The sequence below is a fragment of the Kryptolebias marmoratus genome, linkage group LG4 (assembly GCF_001649575.2).
Source record: "Kryptolebias marmoratus isolate JLee-2015 linkage group LG4, ASM164957v2, whole genome shotgun sequence".
NCBI lineage: Eukaryota > Metazoa > Chordata > Actinopteri > Cyprinodontiformes > Rivulidae > Kryptolebias > Kryptolebias marmoratus.
The window spans coordinates 6,087,735-6,107,354 of record NC_051433.1 but is presented as its reverse complement, the minus strand read 5'-3'; the positions used below and the strand labels follow the sequence as shown (position 1 = coordinate 6,107,354).

General features: G+C 37.6%; 1 protein-coding gene across 1 annotated transcript in view; it reads right to left on the bottom strand.

Moving 5' to 3' along the window:
• Positions 1-3,853: 3,853 nt before the first annotated feature.
• LOC108231655 (metabotropic glutamate receptor 4) overlaps positions 3,854-19,620 on the bottom strand; it is a 173,065-nt gene continuing 157,298 nt past the window's right edge. The window contains exons 10-11 of the mRNA XM_037975497.1: positions 11,576-11,822; positions 3,854-5,624 (exon numbers count right to left, since the gene is read on the bottom strand). Coding sequence (XP_037831425.1) covers positions 5,575-5,624; positions 11,576-11,822 — 297 coding nt within the window. The 3' untranslated portion in view covers positions 3,854-5,574. The remainder of the gene's footprint in view (positions 5,625-11,575; positions 11,823-19,620) is intronic.

Here is a 19,620-nt window from a genome sequence, read left to right as displayed (position 1 = left end):
TGCTTATGAGAAAGGTCTGAGCTGGTGGATAAACATTTCATCTGCTCAGCCACTCGTATTTGCACAAGGACTGTCCAGCATCCACTCTCCGGTCTGTTTCCAGTGCAGTCAGATGTCATTTAAAAGATCAATTAAATTAATTAGTTTTTGATGACTAATACTGAATTAAATTACTTTATGAGAACTATCTCACTCAAACAAATGAGAGCATTTGCAATTTTAGAGACTTCAAAGTTCCTCAGTTGTCTTTGCAAAGGGTGCTGAAAACATTTCAAGATAAGAACATGCAACAGGATTAACAACTGCACCATAATTCACTCCACTGTTGATAGGCATTCTACAAGCTCAATGTTAAAGGTACTGTTTGCAAAGTTTAAAATCAAACATCAAGAAGCTGTCCTGAACTATCTCAAATGGTGCAGTTTGAAACAGTTTCCTCTAGCAGTTTTGCAGATATATTGAATGCAATTCTGAAAGGCGGGTCCACACTCCATGTAAACAAAGCACTCAGCTGAGTCTGTCTCCCTGTCATCATGTAGCAATCAAAATGTTTACACGTCTGAGGAAAACTTTCTTACAATTTTAGCTACACATGTTCATTGTGACCAGTTTAGTTCATTTGGATAAACCTATTTGACTATTTCTATCTCCTTATCTATAATAACAGTACTGAGTATTTTGCATTCAACCCTTTAGTAGTTGTGTTGTTAGAAATGCTCAAACAAATTTGGCCCTGCATGTATTGTGCCAATGCACTGCTGAACAGCATCAAAACATGTCCTATATATTCTAAAATTGCTGGCTTTCAGACTCGTTGAAGCACAGAGAGACCAGCTGTTAGAGGAATAACACGCAGTCAGCTGCCTTCTCCACAGTTTGCAGTGAAGTTCTTACATTTAGACACTCAAATCCCAGGTGAGCTGAGGACTCTTACAGTGCTGTCATCTCAACAACTCACTCACAACTTTATCTTTGGTTTCTTGTATATTTTTCAATGCATTATTACTCATCAACAATGCATTTTATGTTTGAATCTTTATTACCTGCTGCAAAAGGTGAAGGCAGGCGATAATGTTTTGCCTGTGTGTATGTTTGTACTATTACCACAGTATCTCATGAACCGCAGGACAAATTTTAATGAAACTTGCAGAAAGTAATTATTGGATGTCCCTCCACAACTGAATAATGTTTGGAGCCTACCCAATTATAGATGGCTGCAGTCATTTTTAGAGATAATGAGCGAAAGATTTATGTGGTAGTTGCTAAGGGTCATCCCCAACTCATACTCTGAGGGTGACATCTCGTAATGTTGCAAGAGGTTGTGCATAATGTTATTTTCAAGGTTTGATCAAAAAAGCTACAACTTTTTCATTTCTGAACATAATAATTCAAAACTCTGTCATGCTAGGCATTTGATTTTACAAAGAAAAGTGCTCTTATTTTCACAAGAATTTAAAATCTACTGTTTTATTCCAAGTTACTGGATTTTTTTCTTTAGTTAGGCAACTGCCTCTTTTTCATGGTATCTTTTCTGCTGCTAGTTTTGATGATTACCAGTGATAATTTCTAACAAATAGTGGCAGCAAAGAACAACAAAACAGAGAATGTGCAATTAATTCTCATGTCATGAACTGATAAACTCATGCAATATTCATCATTCTGTTGACTTGAATTAGTTTCTAACAGAAGCAAACCTTCTGTCTTTCAGCTTTATCTCATTAAAAGTTTGTAAGCTGCAGTTTTACTTATTCAAGTGTTGAGTTTCTGATTTTGTACATTTTCATCAGCTGCGGCGTGATTGTAAAGACTGAGATAATCTAATTTTTGACAGGAGTTTCAGGCTGATTAGTCTCATTGTCATACCTGTGGCATCTGGCTGTGAGACCCTGGCAGCAGACCCGTTGGGTCCTGTTGGTTGCATGGCAGAGTCTCTGTGGATCTGGCTCGTCTTGTGGATGCTGGATCAAGCTGTGTTGTGGGGGTGGGTAGATAAGCACTTTGGACACTATATCATTCTCCCCAAGCTGTGTCTGAGTAGATTTAGAAGTAAAACTTTATACTGTAATATCTGGGCCTTTAAGGAGTTAATGTTCCAGGTTCCAAGGGGGGAGGAGCTAGGTGTGTGTGACATGAGGGCGTGAAAGGGTGGAGGTGTGTGAGAGAGGACCATGGGAATTCAGGACTGTTTAGTATGGGTTGTGGCTGTTGTGTAATAAAAGTTGTGAGAGTCTCTGTCTCATTTGTCTGCATGCAAGAGCATTACAATCCTTTCTCCTGCTGCAGAGGACTCCAGTTCTGCAGCTACTTTAGGCAGGTGGTAAATGTCTAAGTAATATCCCCACTGATGCCAGAACATGGTGCATTGCACTTTAATAAGATAATCAATAACAGTCGCTTCACCTGTCAGTAGTTTTAATATTCTGGCTGATCGATGCATATATTTACAGCTTGTATGCTTATTTAAAATATAAAATGTCCTCTACATATCTTGGCAGAGAAGCACCTTTATGGTCATTTTATTCTGCAGCAGCCATTCTGCAGGTCATTCTCAACATTCTCTGAGAGCTATCAAATCTTGCAAGATCTTACAATATTGCACGAGATGACTAAAACTGCTATAACTTCATTCCTTCTCAGCATGAGATCATTTTAGTTAAACTCTGTCATGAAAGGTGGTGGTTGATATGCATTCTTTCAAGAAACTCTAGGCCTTTAATTGTTTTTGTTTTTTTCAGCTACATCTGATTTTTTTTATTTCAACCTAAGTAAAATATTGTAAAAAATGGTTAAAACAAAATGTTAAAGAAAACAGAAAAACCACTAATAGAAGGAGAAGTGGTAGTGTGTATTGCCAAACCCTGTAATCTCCTGAGGCAAACCTAGCAGCCTCCTCATTGTGTCGTGGGAAGATAATGCACACTCCCCCATGTATATTGCTGTAATCTAGCACTTTGTGCATGTAACAACTGTTATTTTCAAGCCTTTTGTATGGTGGGCTCGCAATATCAGGAAGGCGTAGAGATGATGACTGCTGCAGAAAGCTTGTTGCCTTCATAGGCCTTAGATTTAGGCATGGCTAAGCTTTGATTTAAAATAATTTCATGTTTCCTTCCATCAACTCCTTCTGCTGCTATTATCAGAGCAATTGTGGTGACACATTATTCAGAGAACAGCAGGCACTGTTTTCTTTGAAATGGAAACACTTGAACTATACTGTTTGTAATGACAGAAATTATACATTCAAGCTTGCAGAACTGCTGCTAAAATATCCTTCAGTTTATATTCAAGCAATATTCAAGACCATATCATAGTGAATAAAAAATACTCCTCTTTGTCTTTAAAGAAAAAAAGATCGAAAAAAAACAGATAGGCTGGATTTTGTGTGAAATAAGTAATGAATCATTTTGCTGAAATTTGCTGAAGAAGCTAAAACTGAGCTGTAAAAGCTAAAAGTATGAAGCTAAAAGCAAAGTGCTAGCAAAGAAATATGTAACAAAAGCCAAAACATTTCAAAACTGTAGCGAGAGGTCGAAAGTAGCAAAACACTAGGTAAAGTTTGCTCAAATTTAAGATGCAAAAAAACTAGCTAAAAGTAACACAAGAAGATAAAGTAAGAGTAAGATGAAGTATTTCAAGGAATTGAAGAGAACTTTGAAGAGCACTCATCTCCTGTATGAGCAGAACATTTTGATATATGAATGGCTTAAATAACACAAAATATACATAAGTAGTTAGGTTGCAAATGCAAGAGAAATAAATAAAAAAAAACAGTTATGTGAATGCTGAATTGCTGACACAATAAAGCCACACCACAGGATGTCTCTGATTCACAAAAGCCTAAAAGTGAACGATGAAGTTTGGAAACATTTTAATAGAAATAATAAATTTTGTATAAAAAAAATTAAACATGCTTCACACACTTCATTAGTTGTCATGAGGTTTTACAAATACATAATCAGATAGCCAGGCACTGTATCTTTTTGTACATTTTCCTCAATTTTAGGATATGTCAGGACAAAAAGCAGACATCATCACTCTATTTAAGAACATACATTAACTTGCCCATTTAATTTGGTCAGCACTCACATTTTATTCTGCAACACAAATGGTGTTGAAAGTAAAACGGGGGGAGGCGTGAAAAGCAGCACTGACTTCACAACACAGATGATCCCACAACGTTTTTCTCCCCCCCGAGACATCAGAGGGTTTTTATGCTGCAGGAAGCCAAACATTAATCTGTTCAGCAAGCACAGATTGATTGATAGAGATATAGTATTTTGCAATTAGATGTTCATTTGTTGAAGAGCTTTACAACTTCCCTTCGCCACCTCCTTATCACGAGAGTGCCTGAAGAGGACATGTATAGTAATGAATTTTCTCAGTAGCTGGGCCATTATGGATATCACCCTCAGGACGAACTGCACGATCCTCTCAAGGGCATTCATCATCTTAATTCCCCTGCTAATGGATCTGTACAGCCAGGCTCCAACCCTACACTTTACTCGCGTGACCAAGAAAATAGCTGATGGCAGTGATGAGAGGGTCATCCTGGATGACAGCTCACAGTGGCTAAAACACGGTTTTATTCCAACCACGAGTCACTGCTTTACGTACAGGTATGAGGAGGGCAGTGGCAGCCTTTGGCTAGCTCTTAATACAAATTATGATCTCACTTAAGCACAGATAAACAATCACTCACTAGACCTGCACCAACTGAGAACAAATTTTTACGTACAATAGGCTCGTGCCTAAACAATTGTTAACAACGCTGCAACAGAGTTTTAAACACATTCCAATTTTTTTTTTTGTTTTGTTTTGGTTTTTTTTGTTTGTTTTTTTTGGTAAACAACACAACACAGGATGTTGAAACTGGCATGCTGAAAATTGGCAAATATCCTCTTATATAGGGCGCTCTTCTCAGATCAGCAGGACCCTGAAAGAGGACGGAAAAACACATGTACATATTTGTTGCATTGTTGCGATGATCCCAGTTTCCAGTCGCCTGACTCGTGAGACTGGAATGCACTGAGAAATAAAAACAAACGCAAGCCCCTCTTAGAAATCCATGTTTTCATGCCTTTTAGGAGTTAATTAATCCCTTGCGATGCCTTTTTAAGTATTTTAAGATGACATTAAAAATGCCTGAACATGTTCTTGTTGTGGGTTCAGTTCCACTCAGCCCAGCTCAAGATCTCAGAAGTCTTTCAGAGACGACGTACTGCAGCTCAAATGTAAACACTCAAACAAAAAGCTCCATCCTTCAGTCTCCAGGTCCCTCCCATGCAAAGATTTTTCTTTTTTCTGTGTATTTTTGTTGGTTGACAGAAGATGGAATCTCTGAAATTGTACAGTTATCTGTTCCAGTTGTTTCTTTTTGTCCATCTCCGCCCCACTTCGTGGTTTCTCCTCAGCATGTCACGTCTTTGGGCAATGCTTCTGTGATCTCCACCCGCACAATGAAAACCCTTTTTTTTTGAGCTGTGTGAAATTCCACTTCACAGTATTTTTTTCTTCTTTTTTTCTCTCTCTCTCTGCCGGGTGGAAAACCTGAATTGTGATAAGAACCTTTGTCCCTTAGATTGCGTGGTTGCTGTAGCTGATGTAGGTCTGCTTTGTCGAGAAGGCTGAAAGAGAAGAAATGAGAGAAGGAACTGAGATTCAAACAGATGAGTTAAAGAGAACATTTGACTATGTTATGTTTATGTTGTTGCCTGCCGCTGAAGGTAAAAGGCAAAAATGATTTAGTCAGTGTCTCTGCATGTGTGTTTGTAGCATTAGCAACATATCTCATGAACTACTAAATGGATTTTAAATAATTTCTGGGAAAGTAATCAATAAGCTGTAGATCTGCATCCGCACATCTACAGCTTATTAACTTTTGGACTCACCACCATTCAAAAGGGCCACCACAGCTAATCAACATTACCCACCACAAAAATGAATATTACTCAGTCAGTTTTACAGATATGAAGCTAAAATTTGGGGTGGTAGTAGCAGAGAATCATCCTCAAAACATTCTCTGAGCGCTAACACTTCTCAACACAAGTTAGTCTTAGTTTAAAACTTTGTCCTAAAAACCATGCATGATATGAAGGATATGAAGGAATGCTAGGCTTTTATTTTTATTCTTTTTTGTTGTTGTTGTAATAAATATAAGATAAGCTGTCTAAAACCCTTAGAGTTCTCATTCAGCAGTGTTGCTTTAATACATCTCTAAAATCCCTTTGCTCTGTGGTTGTACTTTTTTTTTAACCTACTTTGTTTTAGGTTGTTTTTATTTATTTATTTATGTTACCTCAGTGTATGCCTGTATTACCTACAGCAACCCCACCACCTTCTTTTCCTTGCAGCTGTCAGGAGTCAACTTTCCAGTTGTCTCACCAGACCGTGTTAGCTGATTCGCTGAGGTGGAGCAGATAAATCCTGACATATTGCAACCACATCGTGGCTGTTGTGGGAGCTGCCCCAGACAGGATTTTTTCAATTTCATCCACACCAGAGATGACAATGACAAATGGTTCTTATTGAAATAGCCATGCACTGTACAGCCCCTGGAAACGGAAACCCCATCAGGATAAATTGCAGCTTGGTATCAATTCTGTGTCTTTTTCCTATGTGCCGTTTCTTGTAACAAAAGGCCCAATTAACCCTCCACAGAAATCTAAATCTTGAATAAAATTAATGCTGCTGTGTGTTTACATGTAACTATTATAGGCTGACAGGCCTCACAGCATTGGGCTATTGTTACTGCGGCGCATTGTCATACTTTTTTTTTATTTTTTATTATTGATTTATGGGTTTGTGTCAGCAGCAAATACAGTGTCAGCTCTTTTATTTGTGTGTAAAAGAAAACATTTCCACTGCTGGTATTAAAAGTATAAATAAAACTGCAGCTTAAAAAACTGTGTGACAAAAGGCTTGAATCCCTCCAACTTCAGAGCAGACGGAGTGAAAGGATCTCTGCTGACAGATGTGAACGATTAAAATAATTTCCTGCCTGAGGCAAACAGAAGAAGAGTGTTTTGGACATCATATGAGTAAATTTTTGCTGACTCGTTTGCTGAAGTCTTTTATTTACTTCACTTGTATAATTTCAGAGTTTGTCACAGAGGCAGTAATGCCAAACATTTTTGTTGCTAAAAAAAAACAGAGGGGTGAGATGGCTACTTCTTAAATGGAGAATTAGTTGTCTCTTAAATATCATCTGCTACCAAAGGTGCCCATGTAAGTCTGTGTGTGAGTTTGTTTGTCTGTACGTTTAGCAAAATATCTTGTGAATCACTGGACAGATTAGACTAAAACTGTCAGAAAGTAATCATCACTTACAGCAACAACTGATCAACTTTGGAATCAAACCAATTCAAGATGGCCCCCACAGCAAAGCAGTCTTGGCAAACATAAAATTTGCTATACTTTGGTCAATTTTACAGACATTAAACTAAAATGTGTCAGTGACGTGGCTGAACTGTTTTTGCAAGATTTGTATTTAAAACTTTGTCAATAATTATTGGAATCAGCTCTGTTTGTGATTCTTTAAAATTCAGTGTCATTCACAGCTGATATCCCCGGCTCTAACAGATAATGCAAGACAGGAAAAAACAATGATTATAATGCATAAAACAGTGCATAATGTGTTTCCAAGTTTTGACCAAAACAGCCACTACTCTGTCATTTACCAACATAGAATGATCTTAGTTTAAAATCATAGCATGAAACAGGGCAGGCAATATGATTCCTTCAATGAATGCTCGGGCTTTAATTTGCTTTTACACTTTAAATAGTGAATATTATTACTCATCTCTCAGTTAATGTTTTATCTAACGGTATTGATTACACTTATCAATATTCCATTAAAATGTATATCAGTTTACCATATGACATATGAACATTTCAGTCTAAATTAAAACAGACATAACTTTTATTTTTGTTTGCTTTTACAAAATTAGGTAAATGCTGAAACGCAACACGTTTGCTGATTTATCTATACCTTCTAAAACTGTAAACCAAAGATATTTTGTTTCAGATGTCTACATTAATTTAAAATATTCTTTCTGCCCTAAAGAACGATTGTTTTTCAATGTGGAACGTGGAGACATTTTGAGGATTGTCAAAACATTACATTAGATCTTTTTCTGTATTTGCTTTCTGTTCACACATGCTCGTCACAATGAGAGATGCATTTTGACACCAATAAATGCTTTATAGTGGAGATGGAATAGAGCACAGAAAATGCTGGACAGGATGTAAAATGTGTGCTGTGGAAATTGTGCATCGTACCTTGAGAATGGGTGATGAGGCTCCTCTGTGACTGTTTCTGTTTTGACAGCAATGTCACACAAACTTAAGCGTTTTCATAATATCAAGCAAATGCAATGCATCATGCATACAGGTGAGCAGAGAAGAATTATGAAGCAGGAACTTATGAGTGTGTGCACTTGCTCATCATAAATGGATTATATGTCCTGCTTTATTTACAAATGTTCTCATTGTGGGACTTTTATAAAACCGGCAGTTGATGCGGTCATTTCTGCAAGAGTTAAATGTGTGGACATTTATTTTCATTCAGAAAGTAAGTGTAGATTCTCAGTCATCCAGGACATGGTAAATCTAAAAAAAGGTTAAAAAATAAAAACAACTGAACTTCTATTATGTAGCTTAAGACATTTTGCTTCTCATCCAAGGAGCTTTATCAGTTCAAAAATCAGAGAGTGTAGAGTTCAAGCTTTAAAAGCTGAGATGTTATGTAAGCTAAATTCACATGCAGATTACACTCACTCTCCTCAAAATAGACGCTCATTAGAGTCTTCATTTGTCTGGCTCACAAATGGGCCACTTTGTTCTCATGAATGAAGGTGTTGATTGGAGTGAAACTGACTGGGTATCAGGCTTAATGCCCCATTGTAAGTTTTAGAAAGCTGAAATCTGAGACCTCCTCCTTTGTTGGAAAATGGTGGTTTCTCTCGTTTGACATAAATGGCTTCCTTCACCCCCCTCTCAAACAATATGTCTTCTCGGTCCAAAATAGGGACATTTTGGTCCTCAAAAGAGTATCCCTTCTCCTTCAGGTGTAGGTGCACAGCTGTCTTGTCCTGAAGAGCTGGCTCTCCTGTGTTGAGCCATGCGTCTGTGGAGAGGCTGTTTGGTCTCTCCAATATAGAGTTCTGGACATTCCTCCCTGCACTGAACTGCAGACACCACACCGCTCAGTTTGTGTTTGGCAGGATTTGTCCTTAGGATGCACCAGTCTCTGTCTGAGAGTCCTGTTAGGTTCGAAATGTAATGGGATGTTGTGTTTGGAGAAAATGCTACTACTTATGTTGCAAAACTCATTTTGTTCCATTGATAATAAACTAAAACTTGTTTGGATAATTTAAGGGCCACAGTGCATTTGTTGAAATGGCTTAAAATAGTTATTGTAGGTTGTTGATCCATCATTGAATAATCGTTTAGTTTGCTTGTTTTAAATAAAACACTTAACAGTCCACTGTAAAGACAGAAGGATACTTAAAGCTTACTGATTAAAGCATTTTGTGTGTTTAATCAAGGTAATAATCACTTTTTCTTCATTTGGTAGTTGTTACTGTACTGTATGTGACCAAGTACCTCTGGGTGAGAGGTCTTGTAAAACAACCAGAGGGGAGTTCAAAAGGTCACTGCCTCTGGTCAAGAAATAAGGCTTGTACAAGATAAATTGTGCCTCGCTTGGAAAGCAGATGGGAGTAGATGAGAGCAACCGCCGGCAGCATCAGCAGGAAGAGACAAAACCCGGCTGTAAAGCCAAGACACTCCCCTGCAGGCTTTAGTCTGTACAGGAAGTGACAAACACCAAGATTTTGTTAGAAGTGATCCTAATTTAATGAAATATTTCTATATATTTGTTTTTGAAAAGCTTTCAAAAATGGTTGCCCAATAAAATGCTTTGCAGGCAATTTGTTGTCTCTGTTTATGGTTCAACCTCCATTTGTTTTCTCATATAAATCAATATTATAAATTGTGTCTGTAGAAAAAAAAAAGCATTGCAAAGTCACCCTTATTAAACTAAATACCTAAAAACAACATGCATTCAAAAATAAACAAGATAAATTCCCTGTAACAGAACTGCTTCACTAGATAAGACTTTTGTATGTTGGTACAGATTTTATGTTCAGAAATCTCACATCCAACATGTTTGATGATAAATGCTTAAATACTAAAGGCATTCAATACAAAGTATAAAATCAAACATAAAAAAGGTTATCCTAAACTATATGAGATGGTGCTGTCTGAAGGCGTTTACTCCAGTGGTTTTCCAGATATATTGATATGCTATTATGAAATGTAGGTCAAAGCACTCGACTGAATCTGCAGAAAACCACATGGAGGCTTCTGTCACATGATTGACCTACATTAGGCTGGCTGAAGTCTGTGTTGGTAAACAAATATGTCGGAATCAGACAAGTATAGAACCTCAGAGAAGATGTTTAGGTGGAAATATAAGAGTGCCATTCAGACAGTGCACAACTTTTGCAAAAATCTTCTATACCGGTAAATTTACAGTTTCAGCCTAAGCTGTCTTTTTATCTATATATTTTACTCAACAAATCAGAGCAAAAATCTGTACCAATACACCAACATTGTTCAACTTCTCTTTTCCAAAAAGCTCTTCTGTGGACGTCATCATTGTTGACCTATTTTTAGCTACTTTGGTGGTTTCCGTAGGGAAACGCACGTGGTAGTTGGTAGCATGCACAAATTTGCTTACAATTTTTTAATTTAAAGAAATAACCATCGGTATAAGGAAAGAAAAGTGAGACATTTGTTTCTTCCTTCATGATGTTTTGACTGGTCTTACTGACTTTGCAATGACTACCTTTAAATACGTTTATAAGTCCTTGTGTCTGTAACACAAATACCATCAATATGGTGGAGAACTACTGGTTTGCCAAGTTTCAAAAATTGTAGTTACTCAATCTTTTGATATTCTCACCTACTCGCATTTCCAAGCTGGTATCAAGTCGGACAAAAATCGAACCAAAATCTAATGGTAGCTGTTGGTGGTGATTGACTGTTCAAGACTGTGTCATTTCAAACAAGGTTGTTATCTTACTCAAGTAATTGATTATTGAAACTGACAGATTCATTGTTTCAGCTTGAATGTGAACAGAAAGAAGTTGAGGAATGTGCTTTTTGTGTGAAAGATGTGCAATTTCTTGTGTTGCCGTGTAATTCAGTGAGACATGAATGAAGGAATATGAGTTTCAAGGACATCAGAAGACCCAAAATTGAAAGTTGACAAAAACAGTTTAAAAAAATCACCTTATGAACTCACACACTTAAGTCCTGCAATTCTTCCTCAAAAACAATTCTCCTTTAGCCATCACACTAAATGAATATCAGTGTTACATTTACCAGATTCAGTGAAGTGTTAAACAATGTGCCACAGTCTATTAATAATTAATCATCTTTGTTCTGCTTTGTATCATATCATGAGTTTGTTTGATTTGCATACTAAAGGACAACATATTTCTGAAGAAAAAAAAAGAAAGCTTGTAAATTTGTTAGCTAAAGGCTCTCTGATTAACATTTGTGTTCTTACATTGTGTTTCAAGGCTTTCACAGAGTTCAGTCTTGGCCTCTCCATTGGGTCTGAGTCCAGCCTTGGGGTTGAATTTGTTGGACATGGTGGCGGCAGTAACCACGGCCTTGAGGCTGCGCGTGCGCTTGGGCACATTCTGCTCAGGGTGCAAAAGAATCACGTAAACCTTGGGCATGTAGAGCAACCCGAGGATCACCGAAGCACTCAGGCTCACAGAGATGGTTAGTGTGGTTGTTTGGATGTACATCTGCAGGAGACAAACACCAGACATGCACAGTACAAACAGTTTAAACATTTTTTTTCTATAAGGACAGCATACAATACAAGAGACATCTGCTGTGTATCATTAGAATTAAAGCAGCCAATGAGGCGTGGCAGGCCAGATTGTTTTAGAAGTAGTTTCTACTTTGTTCAATAGAAGCTTGAAAATTCTGCATGATAAAACTTATTTCAAATCAGCATCTCATTTACTTTTATGATGTGTGTGCTGAACAAGCCAAGACCACCGTGTTTGTTAAATTTTCTGCAGTGTTGGTTTTAATATGACCACCATGTAAAGCTGGACACAAATCTGATAACTTTAGTCGATTGGATGGTACTGTAATTCACAACAAGCAGGCTTGTAAAAAGAAACGAGCTCATGAAAGTTTTATGCATAGTCAAATCTTCCAAACCACAAGGGAAGGTAACATTAAATATCATTATACCTTTTTCTGCTTTATTCATCTGTAACAATGTGGCAAATTAATGAGTGTCTTAATAGAAGATTTGAGGAGGAGGAGAAACTTGTGACATTTCATTATAACAGTTATAGTATGTACTGACCCATGGTTTCAGTGAAATTTACTATTTAGTTACAGGAGTTTTGATTGTTTATTGACCATCGGATAAGGTGGCATGAGGACACAGAAAAAAACAGAACATTTAGTTACTAGAACAAACTTTTAAAAATAAGTTGTTCAATTAAACAGAAAAGCTGCTTGTTAGCCTCAGCAAAGATGCAGATCTTTTTCAGAGAAATCTGGACATTGTGACACCAATAACCACAACACTGAATTGCTTAATGAAATGTGCCCAAATGTGGCATGTTTTTTGAGTCTAAACAACAAAAAGCTAAACATGAATCATTTTAAATGTTGTTATGTTTGTATACTTGGCTTTGTGTTTTTGTGTTTGTTTCAGTTTGGATCCAGACTGGTTCATTTAGGAATTGAGAGGTCCAGTCTATTTATAGAAACCATTGCCCCCCCCATGTTGCCTGCTAGACAAAGTATTGAACTGAGATGAACATTTGCTGCAAGCCAATTTCTTTTAAATTTTACTGAAATCACGTTATACTGGTTACTGCAAATTAATTGGAGCTTGTTTGTGTTCTCTGTAGAATGCATTGGGATGACTTTTATTAGAGACAAAGACATGTATCTAAAAATTATAAACTAAAAAATATATATTATTGTACTTTTAGTTTTCCTGTTAGGAGTGGTATTGACAAAAATACTGGTAATCATGGAAATGATTTAAATACCTCATATCTAATGAGACAGAACTGAGAGTTGATTTTACCTATCAGAAACTATACTCTATATTTGTTGTATGACTTGTAAACAACACCAGGCATAGGCTCTGACTGTTCAGGTGCAATCCCAGACATGTTTGTCCAGAATAGTTGGATAAATTCTGCAAAGAGCACAGCTTACAACCCTCCAACTGATAGAAAAGTTCCCACCTTGGCTCTGCTGACTGTGGTTCTAATGAACTCTGCAGCAAAAAAACTTAATGAAACTCTGTGGCAGATGTGCTGATTAGTGAATTAGCCAAGGTTGATGCTAATGCTAAAGTAGGATTTTTTTTTAAAGTAACTGACAGCAGAGATTTTGAGGATTTTGTCTGTCTGACAGCAAAGAGCTACTGTTGTCACTAACGCTGCTAACGAGCAGGAAGATTATAGGCTTCCCACAACTTCAAAACCAAACTGAAGAAGTGTATCAGTGACTTTTTAAGCTATGGTTGTAAATACTAAAAAGGTCTTCTACAAATAGTTTCAACAAACAGTATTTGTGAACATTTCCAACTAAGCAGTGGAATAAATGTTAACATGGCCAGGATGACTTTTTTTCGTTACACTTTTGACATAAGAGAGTGGAGTGAATTATTGACAGCTGTTCCAGAGCTTATTGAATTTTTGCACAGGGATATGTTACAAAGCAGGTTTCCACCCATCCATCCATTTTCTTTGACCCACTTCTCCTTTCCAGGTCGTGGGGAGCTGGGGCCTACCTCCACCAGTCACTGTGCGAGAGGCGGGGGACACCCTGGACAGGTCGCAAGTCCATCACATGATGTTGATTTGACTCTTTTACTTACACTGGCACCTTCAGAACATTTTCTAAGGGGACCAGATGGGGGCCACAGATAATCTTTAGGTGGCACCAAAACCAAAAGCCATAACATATTTTCAGAGGTCCTGAAGCCCTTGTAACTAAAGAGAGGAAAAGAAGCCCATATAACTTTGGGTTCATTTGACCAGAAAGCCACAGGATGGTTAACGATGCAGAAACTATTATTGTGTTTATTTAAAATCTTCACTGTGTATGTGATTTTCTGTGGAATTTGGCAGCAGGTACAGTATTTTTTTCAAACCACTGCGGTAGGTAAAAGTGATGTGAATCTCAGCTGAAATAACTGTGACTGTTCTTAGGTAACTGTAAGAACTGACTGTAAATAAACCCCAGCCTACTAAAATATCCTAATAAATAATTTCAGCACACACACACGAGCAAATCAGAATTAGTCATTTCCAGCTGGCATGAAATTAGAATCAGCTAATAAAATCCCTCATGCGCAGGATTTAATTGTTTTGGTTTTTACATGGCGTTACCTTTAGTCTTAGCTCTTTTAATTCCCTATATAATTTTTCTTTTTTCGCAGTTGGTTTGCGTTGTTTTTTCATCAAGACAGGGTAACATTTAACATCCCAGATGTGACCTCTGCTTGAATATCTAGTTTGTTTTTATTATCTGTGAGTCTCTCTGGCTCCTTCCCTCCAGACTGACTGCATCTCATCTCAGTCAGCCCTGGTAGCTTGTGAGTCTGCTGGCTGCAGAGCAGAATGGATGAATGAAAGCAGTATGATAGAAGGTCAGCTGCAGTGGTCCCCCCCACCCCCACCCCCCAGCTGCAGGGAGCATCAACCAGTGAGCTGCCTGGGGTTTGGTACAGTGTCGCCTCGAGGACTGTTCAATCCAGGCTGTTACTCGCAAAAACATTCTGCTTTTTTACACAAGGATAATATTCTGAAAGCCTCCTGACCACTGAATATTTATTGGATACATGTAAGCGTAAAAGAAAAACTTTAAAAGTAGAAGTAGTTACAAATATTTTTATATAGAGCAAAATAATACACATGAAATTAGTGTCAAAGTAACAAAATTATCTGCCAGCGGTAATAGCAACCCATATTAGATTTGTAACCTAATCTTAGGTTTTAAATAACCTACAGATTATTTTCTTAATTCATTTCTTAAAATATCTAAAAGAGCAAAAGTCAACTAAAGCGCCATCATTTTAGTATTATTTTTATTTGATATTTTAATTTAGTTTACCAGAATAGCTGTCGATTTAACAGTTTAATAGATTAACTAATCATTAATTTATTTGATGTGGTCAAGTTTTTTTTTTTTTTTCTAACTATAAGTAAACCAAAATTATGTGTTTATGCAATTGTTTTTATGTTGGATAATTAGAATCAAATTCATTTGTGTCTTTGACATTACAGACTGAGTGGCACATTTGCATTATACACTAAATTGTCCCTAGGTGTGAGTAAGAGCCTGAATGGTTGTTTGTCTCTCTGTGGCCCTTCGATGGACTTGCAACCTTTCCATTGTCCAGGGTGTACCCCGCCTCTTACACAGTGACTGCTGGAGATAGACACCACCTGTCCGCGACCCGGAAAGTAGAAGTGGGTAAAGAAAATGTCTGTGTATATATATATATAATTTGTATTACATTAAGTTATCTGCACAGCATCTGAAATGTTTAAGACCTTGTTGATGACCTATCCATCTGCTACAAACCCATTTTTTGTCTTACTTATAAGTCTAGCTAAAAATATATTTTGACACAGTCATGTAAAAAAAAATCTCACCAAAATATAAAATAAGTGAATGTTTTACCTTCTGGTTGTTTCCATTAATTTACTTCCACCGATTGCAGTGCACCTGAGCATTCAGTGAGTTGAGCTTATAAAAGAGAGTTGCTGTATATCTCACATTCCTGTCATCATACTGCCATCAGCAGATCTTGCTTAAGGCAAAACATGACATGAAAGAAGCAGCTCGTGGCAGCATTAATCATTGAACTAGATGCAAGAAAAACAACAGGAGTCTATCAGTAAATGCATATGAGAGGTGTCTCTGCATACAGAGAGCAGCATGTTTGATACATATCTATTTTAAGAGTTAAGATGTAAGCAGAACGTATTGAAAACTATCATATTCTGTGCAGTGTATCAGAATATTTTAAACTGTTTGATTCCCACTCTGCATTAAAGCCATCACAATACTTCTTGGCATGCCATGGGATTGTTCAACAGAAGGGATTGTTGCATAAAAAATTACTATAATTGCGCTTTAATTAGGCCAATAAACAAATAGAAGCCTTAGGGGACATAATAATGTGGCTCCATAGGAGACTGTCATTTATAAAGATCACAATTTGTTGGCCTTGATTAACTTTGCAGCCTGTTCACAATATTGGATCACCAAGAGGTCAACAGTTGGGACCCAGAGGGCTGTAGTGCTTTAGGCCTAATGAATGCAACAACTGCTCTCTGAAGTCCAAGATGTTACTCAGCTCCCTCTGCCCCATCGCATTAATCTTCGTTATTTATTGCTGGGCCTGCGGGACAGTACCATGAATAATGCTGTTTACGTTACAAGTGAGAAAAGACAAGTGCATCTTTTTTATTGCATGGTATGGGTCAACCCATCAAGACTCACGTTTGTTCCCAGGTCTTATGTGCTTTTTTTCTTGAATATAGTACTGAATTCTTCAGCACAAATGTAATTAATTTATCTTTATAGAAACACCAAGTTAAACTGCTATGACAAAGGGACTAAACACAAATTTTCATAAAGCAAATACTGAGTGGCTATTGAACTGCAGAACCTCATGACCGTTTTTAGTGTGAACTGTCATGAAAGTGTAACTAAGAGACACTTATATTGTGCAAATCTGTAACCTCATTACATGCTATTGTCCCTCATCTGCACTCATCTGTAGATTTATGTTTCATGCACACACATTTGCAAACATTATTTAAAGATTAAGGCGTGGTGCCATTGTGTGTAGGAATTCAGCACTGCTGCAGTGACACTGGTGCGCCTGCATGTGATGAGTCTCTGTGGTCTGCAGTAGTTTTAAAGTCAGTGTCTAGTATCAGCTTAGCTGGCTTGAAACCCCAAGCCAACTGGCACAAAGAAAACATTCCAAGTACAAAGTACTATCTCTAGAGGAAAAAAAGAGACAGTAGCACTGAGTCACTGAGTCAAGTTGACTTGCACCATGTACTGGGAATTGATAGTATTTGCAAGAAGCAAAAATGCGTACCATCAAAAGCACACTCCTGTTTGAATGTTTTAGTTTTGCTGAACTCACTGCAACTCCCACTCTTTGTCTGACTAGTGCACTAACAGCATTTTTGTTGACAATGGCAATAGTGTGCTGGAGACTTCATAGGGGAAATAAATAACACCACTCAATTCATCAGTCCATTCATGCACTGTAATGGCAGAACTTGTTTGTGTAGGCTGATTGAATTTGAACTGAGTCTATTGTACTGCAGCCTCATTCCAATTCATGCTATTGTCTGATGCCACTCCTCCTGCCTCAGTCTTTGAGACAGCCACTGATTTAGACTGTTTTCCAGGTAAGCAGGTGTCACATTTATTCCTGAAGCTAGTATAAAGCTTGGCAATGACATCCCATAGATGGACCAGATGTCCTCATTTGAATGATAGAGAAAGCCTCCTATGGCATTCGTTACATCAATCCCAGCACCAGATGACATATAAATGACGGTGCTTGCATTGCTGAGGCAAAGGCCTACAGTAAACTAGTGATTAGCACATAGGCAGCTAGATAAGGTAAATTAGAAGGAAGTGGAGCATTTAATTCTTCTGAAAGACATGTCAACGTGGGTAGTGACGCTTTACAGAGCCTGTCATTTGCAGTATGACGATATGGTGAGTTTGCTTTGACATGTTAATCCTTTAAATTACAACACTGTTTCGCATAACAGCGCTGCAGATTGATCGAATGGATTATTTCCTTGGTGAGGTTAGTTACTATTACTCTTCAACCAATAAGTTTAAAAATACTTTTTGTAATCAAACCCTACTAAACCATTTGTTCATTCTTTACAAAATTGTTTTATGATCACAAAATATTGTATGATCAAAATTTGGATTATAGCTTAGACTGTGTGCAAAAGACTAATCTTGTCTTCCATTTGAACAATGAAGCAATTCCAGTCAAGCACTACATTAGCAATGACCTCTGTTGGAGCTAAAAACCTACATTTGGTGTGAGGTTTTAGGATTTCTGTTAGGCTTCAGGGGATGCTGTGAGAGTGAAATGCTTGGAAGTCTCTTCTGTCACATTGTAGTGGAATTACAAGGACTGAACTCTGATGGTATCTATAATGTAAACCTGTCGGTGATAAGAAAAACAGCACAGCCTAAGATGGCTGGCTGTGTGAACTAAGGTCTTACTTATGGCTAAAACATGACTTTCATCACCTGAAGCTAGAGCTCCATACAAAGAAAAAACTCAGACTTCTTTGTCAGTGCTACCAAGGCTATGCCTCTGATTTTGTAGGCTCAGCTTCAAACTTATCGCTTTGTTCCATTGTGTCAGACCTGATGATCATTCTTTCTTTTTTGGCTTCAATCCATACTGGCACCACACCAATCAGTTCAGAAGGGTTCACTGATGAGGACAGTTTCCAGCTTTCTTACCATATGCTAGACATAATCATCAGACATTGCCACCAGTCGAATGGAGGCCACCAGATGATTTAGAGACTTTTCCCAGAACTAGATCAAAGCCTTTGGGTTTACCCAACTGCTGCAAGGCTAACTATCCTGAGTAGGGCAGAGGTGATGTCCCATAGGACACAAAGAAGACCTTTAACATGTGTTAACAGTCATGTTTTAATGGTCTTTTGTAGTGTATGGTTCAACTAAACAAACTATAAAATTGTTTCATTCAGTTAATTTTCAGATTATCCTCACCCAGCTTTAATCTAGTTCCTTATGTTCGTCTGCCTGACAGAACCAAGTTGTCTTCACAATTAGCCAGCACTAAGTTGTTGGTTTATACATTTTTTACAAGGAAGAATTATTAAAGGTAGCTGACATAAACTATAATCAGGCATATCATTTTTCTCAGACTGAATTTTGGACACTTAAACTCAGATGCTCCAACCCAGGTCACTCAATGCTCCATTTACATTACTACCCAAATGTCCATTGTACCATCTAATTACCTCCTTTACATCTACTCAGTCTTTGTTCCCACACGCCATAGTAATTGTGTGTAATTACATCATTTGAAACACCCACTTTATGAAAAGCAACAACATATGCGTTCTGAAAGCAACAGTTCTTGTCTTTCTGAAAAACCTTTCAAAGTTGTTGTCTTTACTCCTGGCCACTCAAGGCTAACTTTGAGCACACCGTGCTTGATAAGAACACATGCATTTTGACAATTAAGCAAAATAGGTGAGTGGCCTATAAGGAAAGTTTTAGTTCATGTGCGGACTAACAACAACCCATCAGGACTTGAAATATACAATAGAAAAAAAGGATAAACTCCAGAAAATCAGTTTTTATTGAAGACCCGATCCCATTTATTAATTAGGCCCGAGCAGCGACAGCGCTGCGAAGGCCTATTGTATTTCGTGGAATTCTTATTATTATTAGGCCCGAGCAGCGACAGCGCTGCGAAGGCCTATTGTATTTTGTGGATTTCTTCATTAGGCC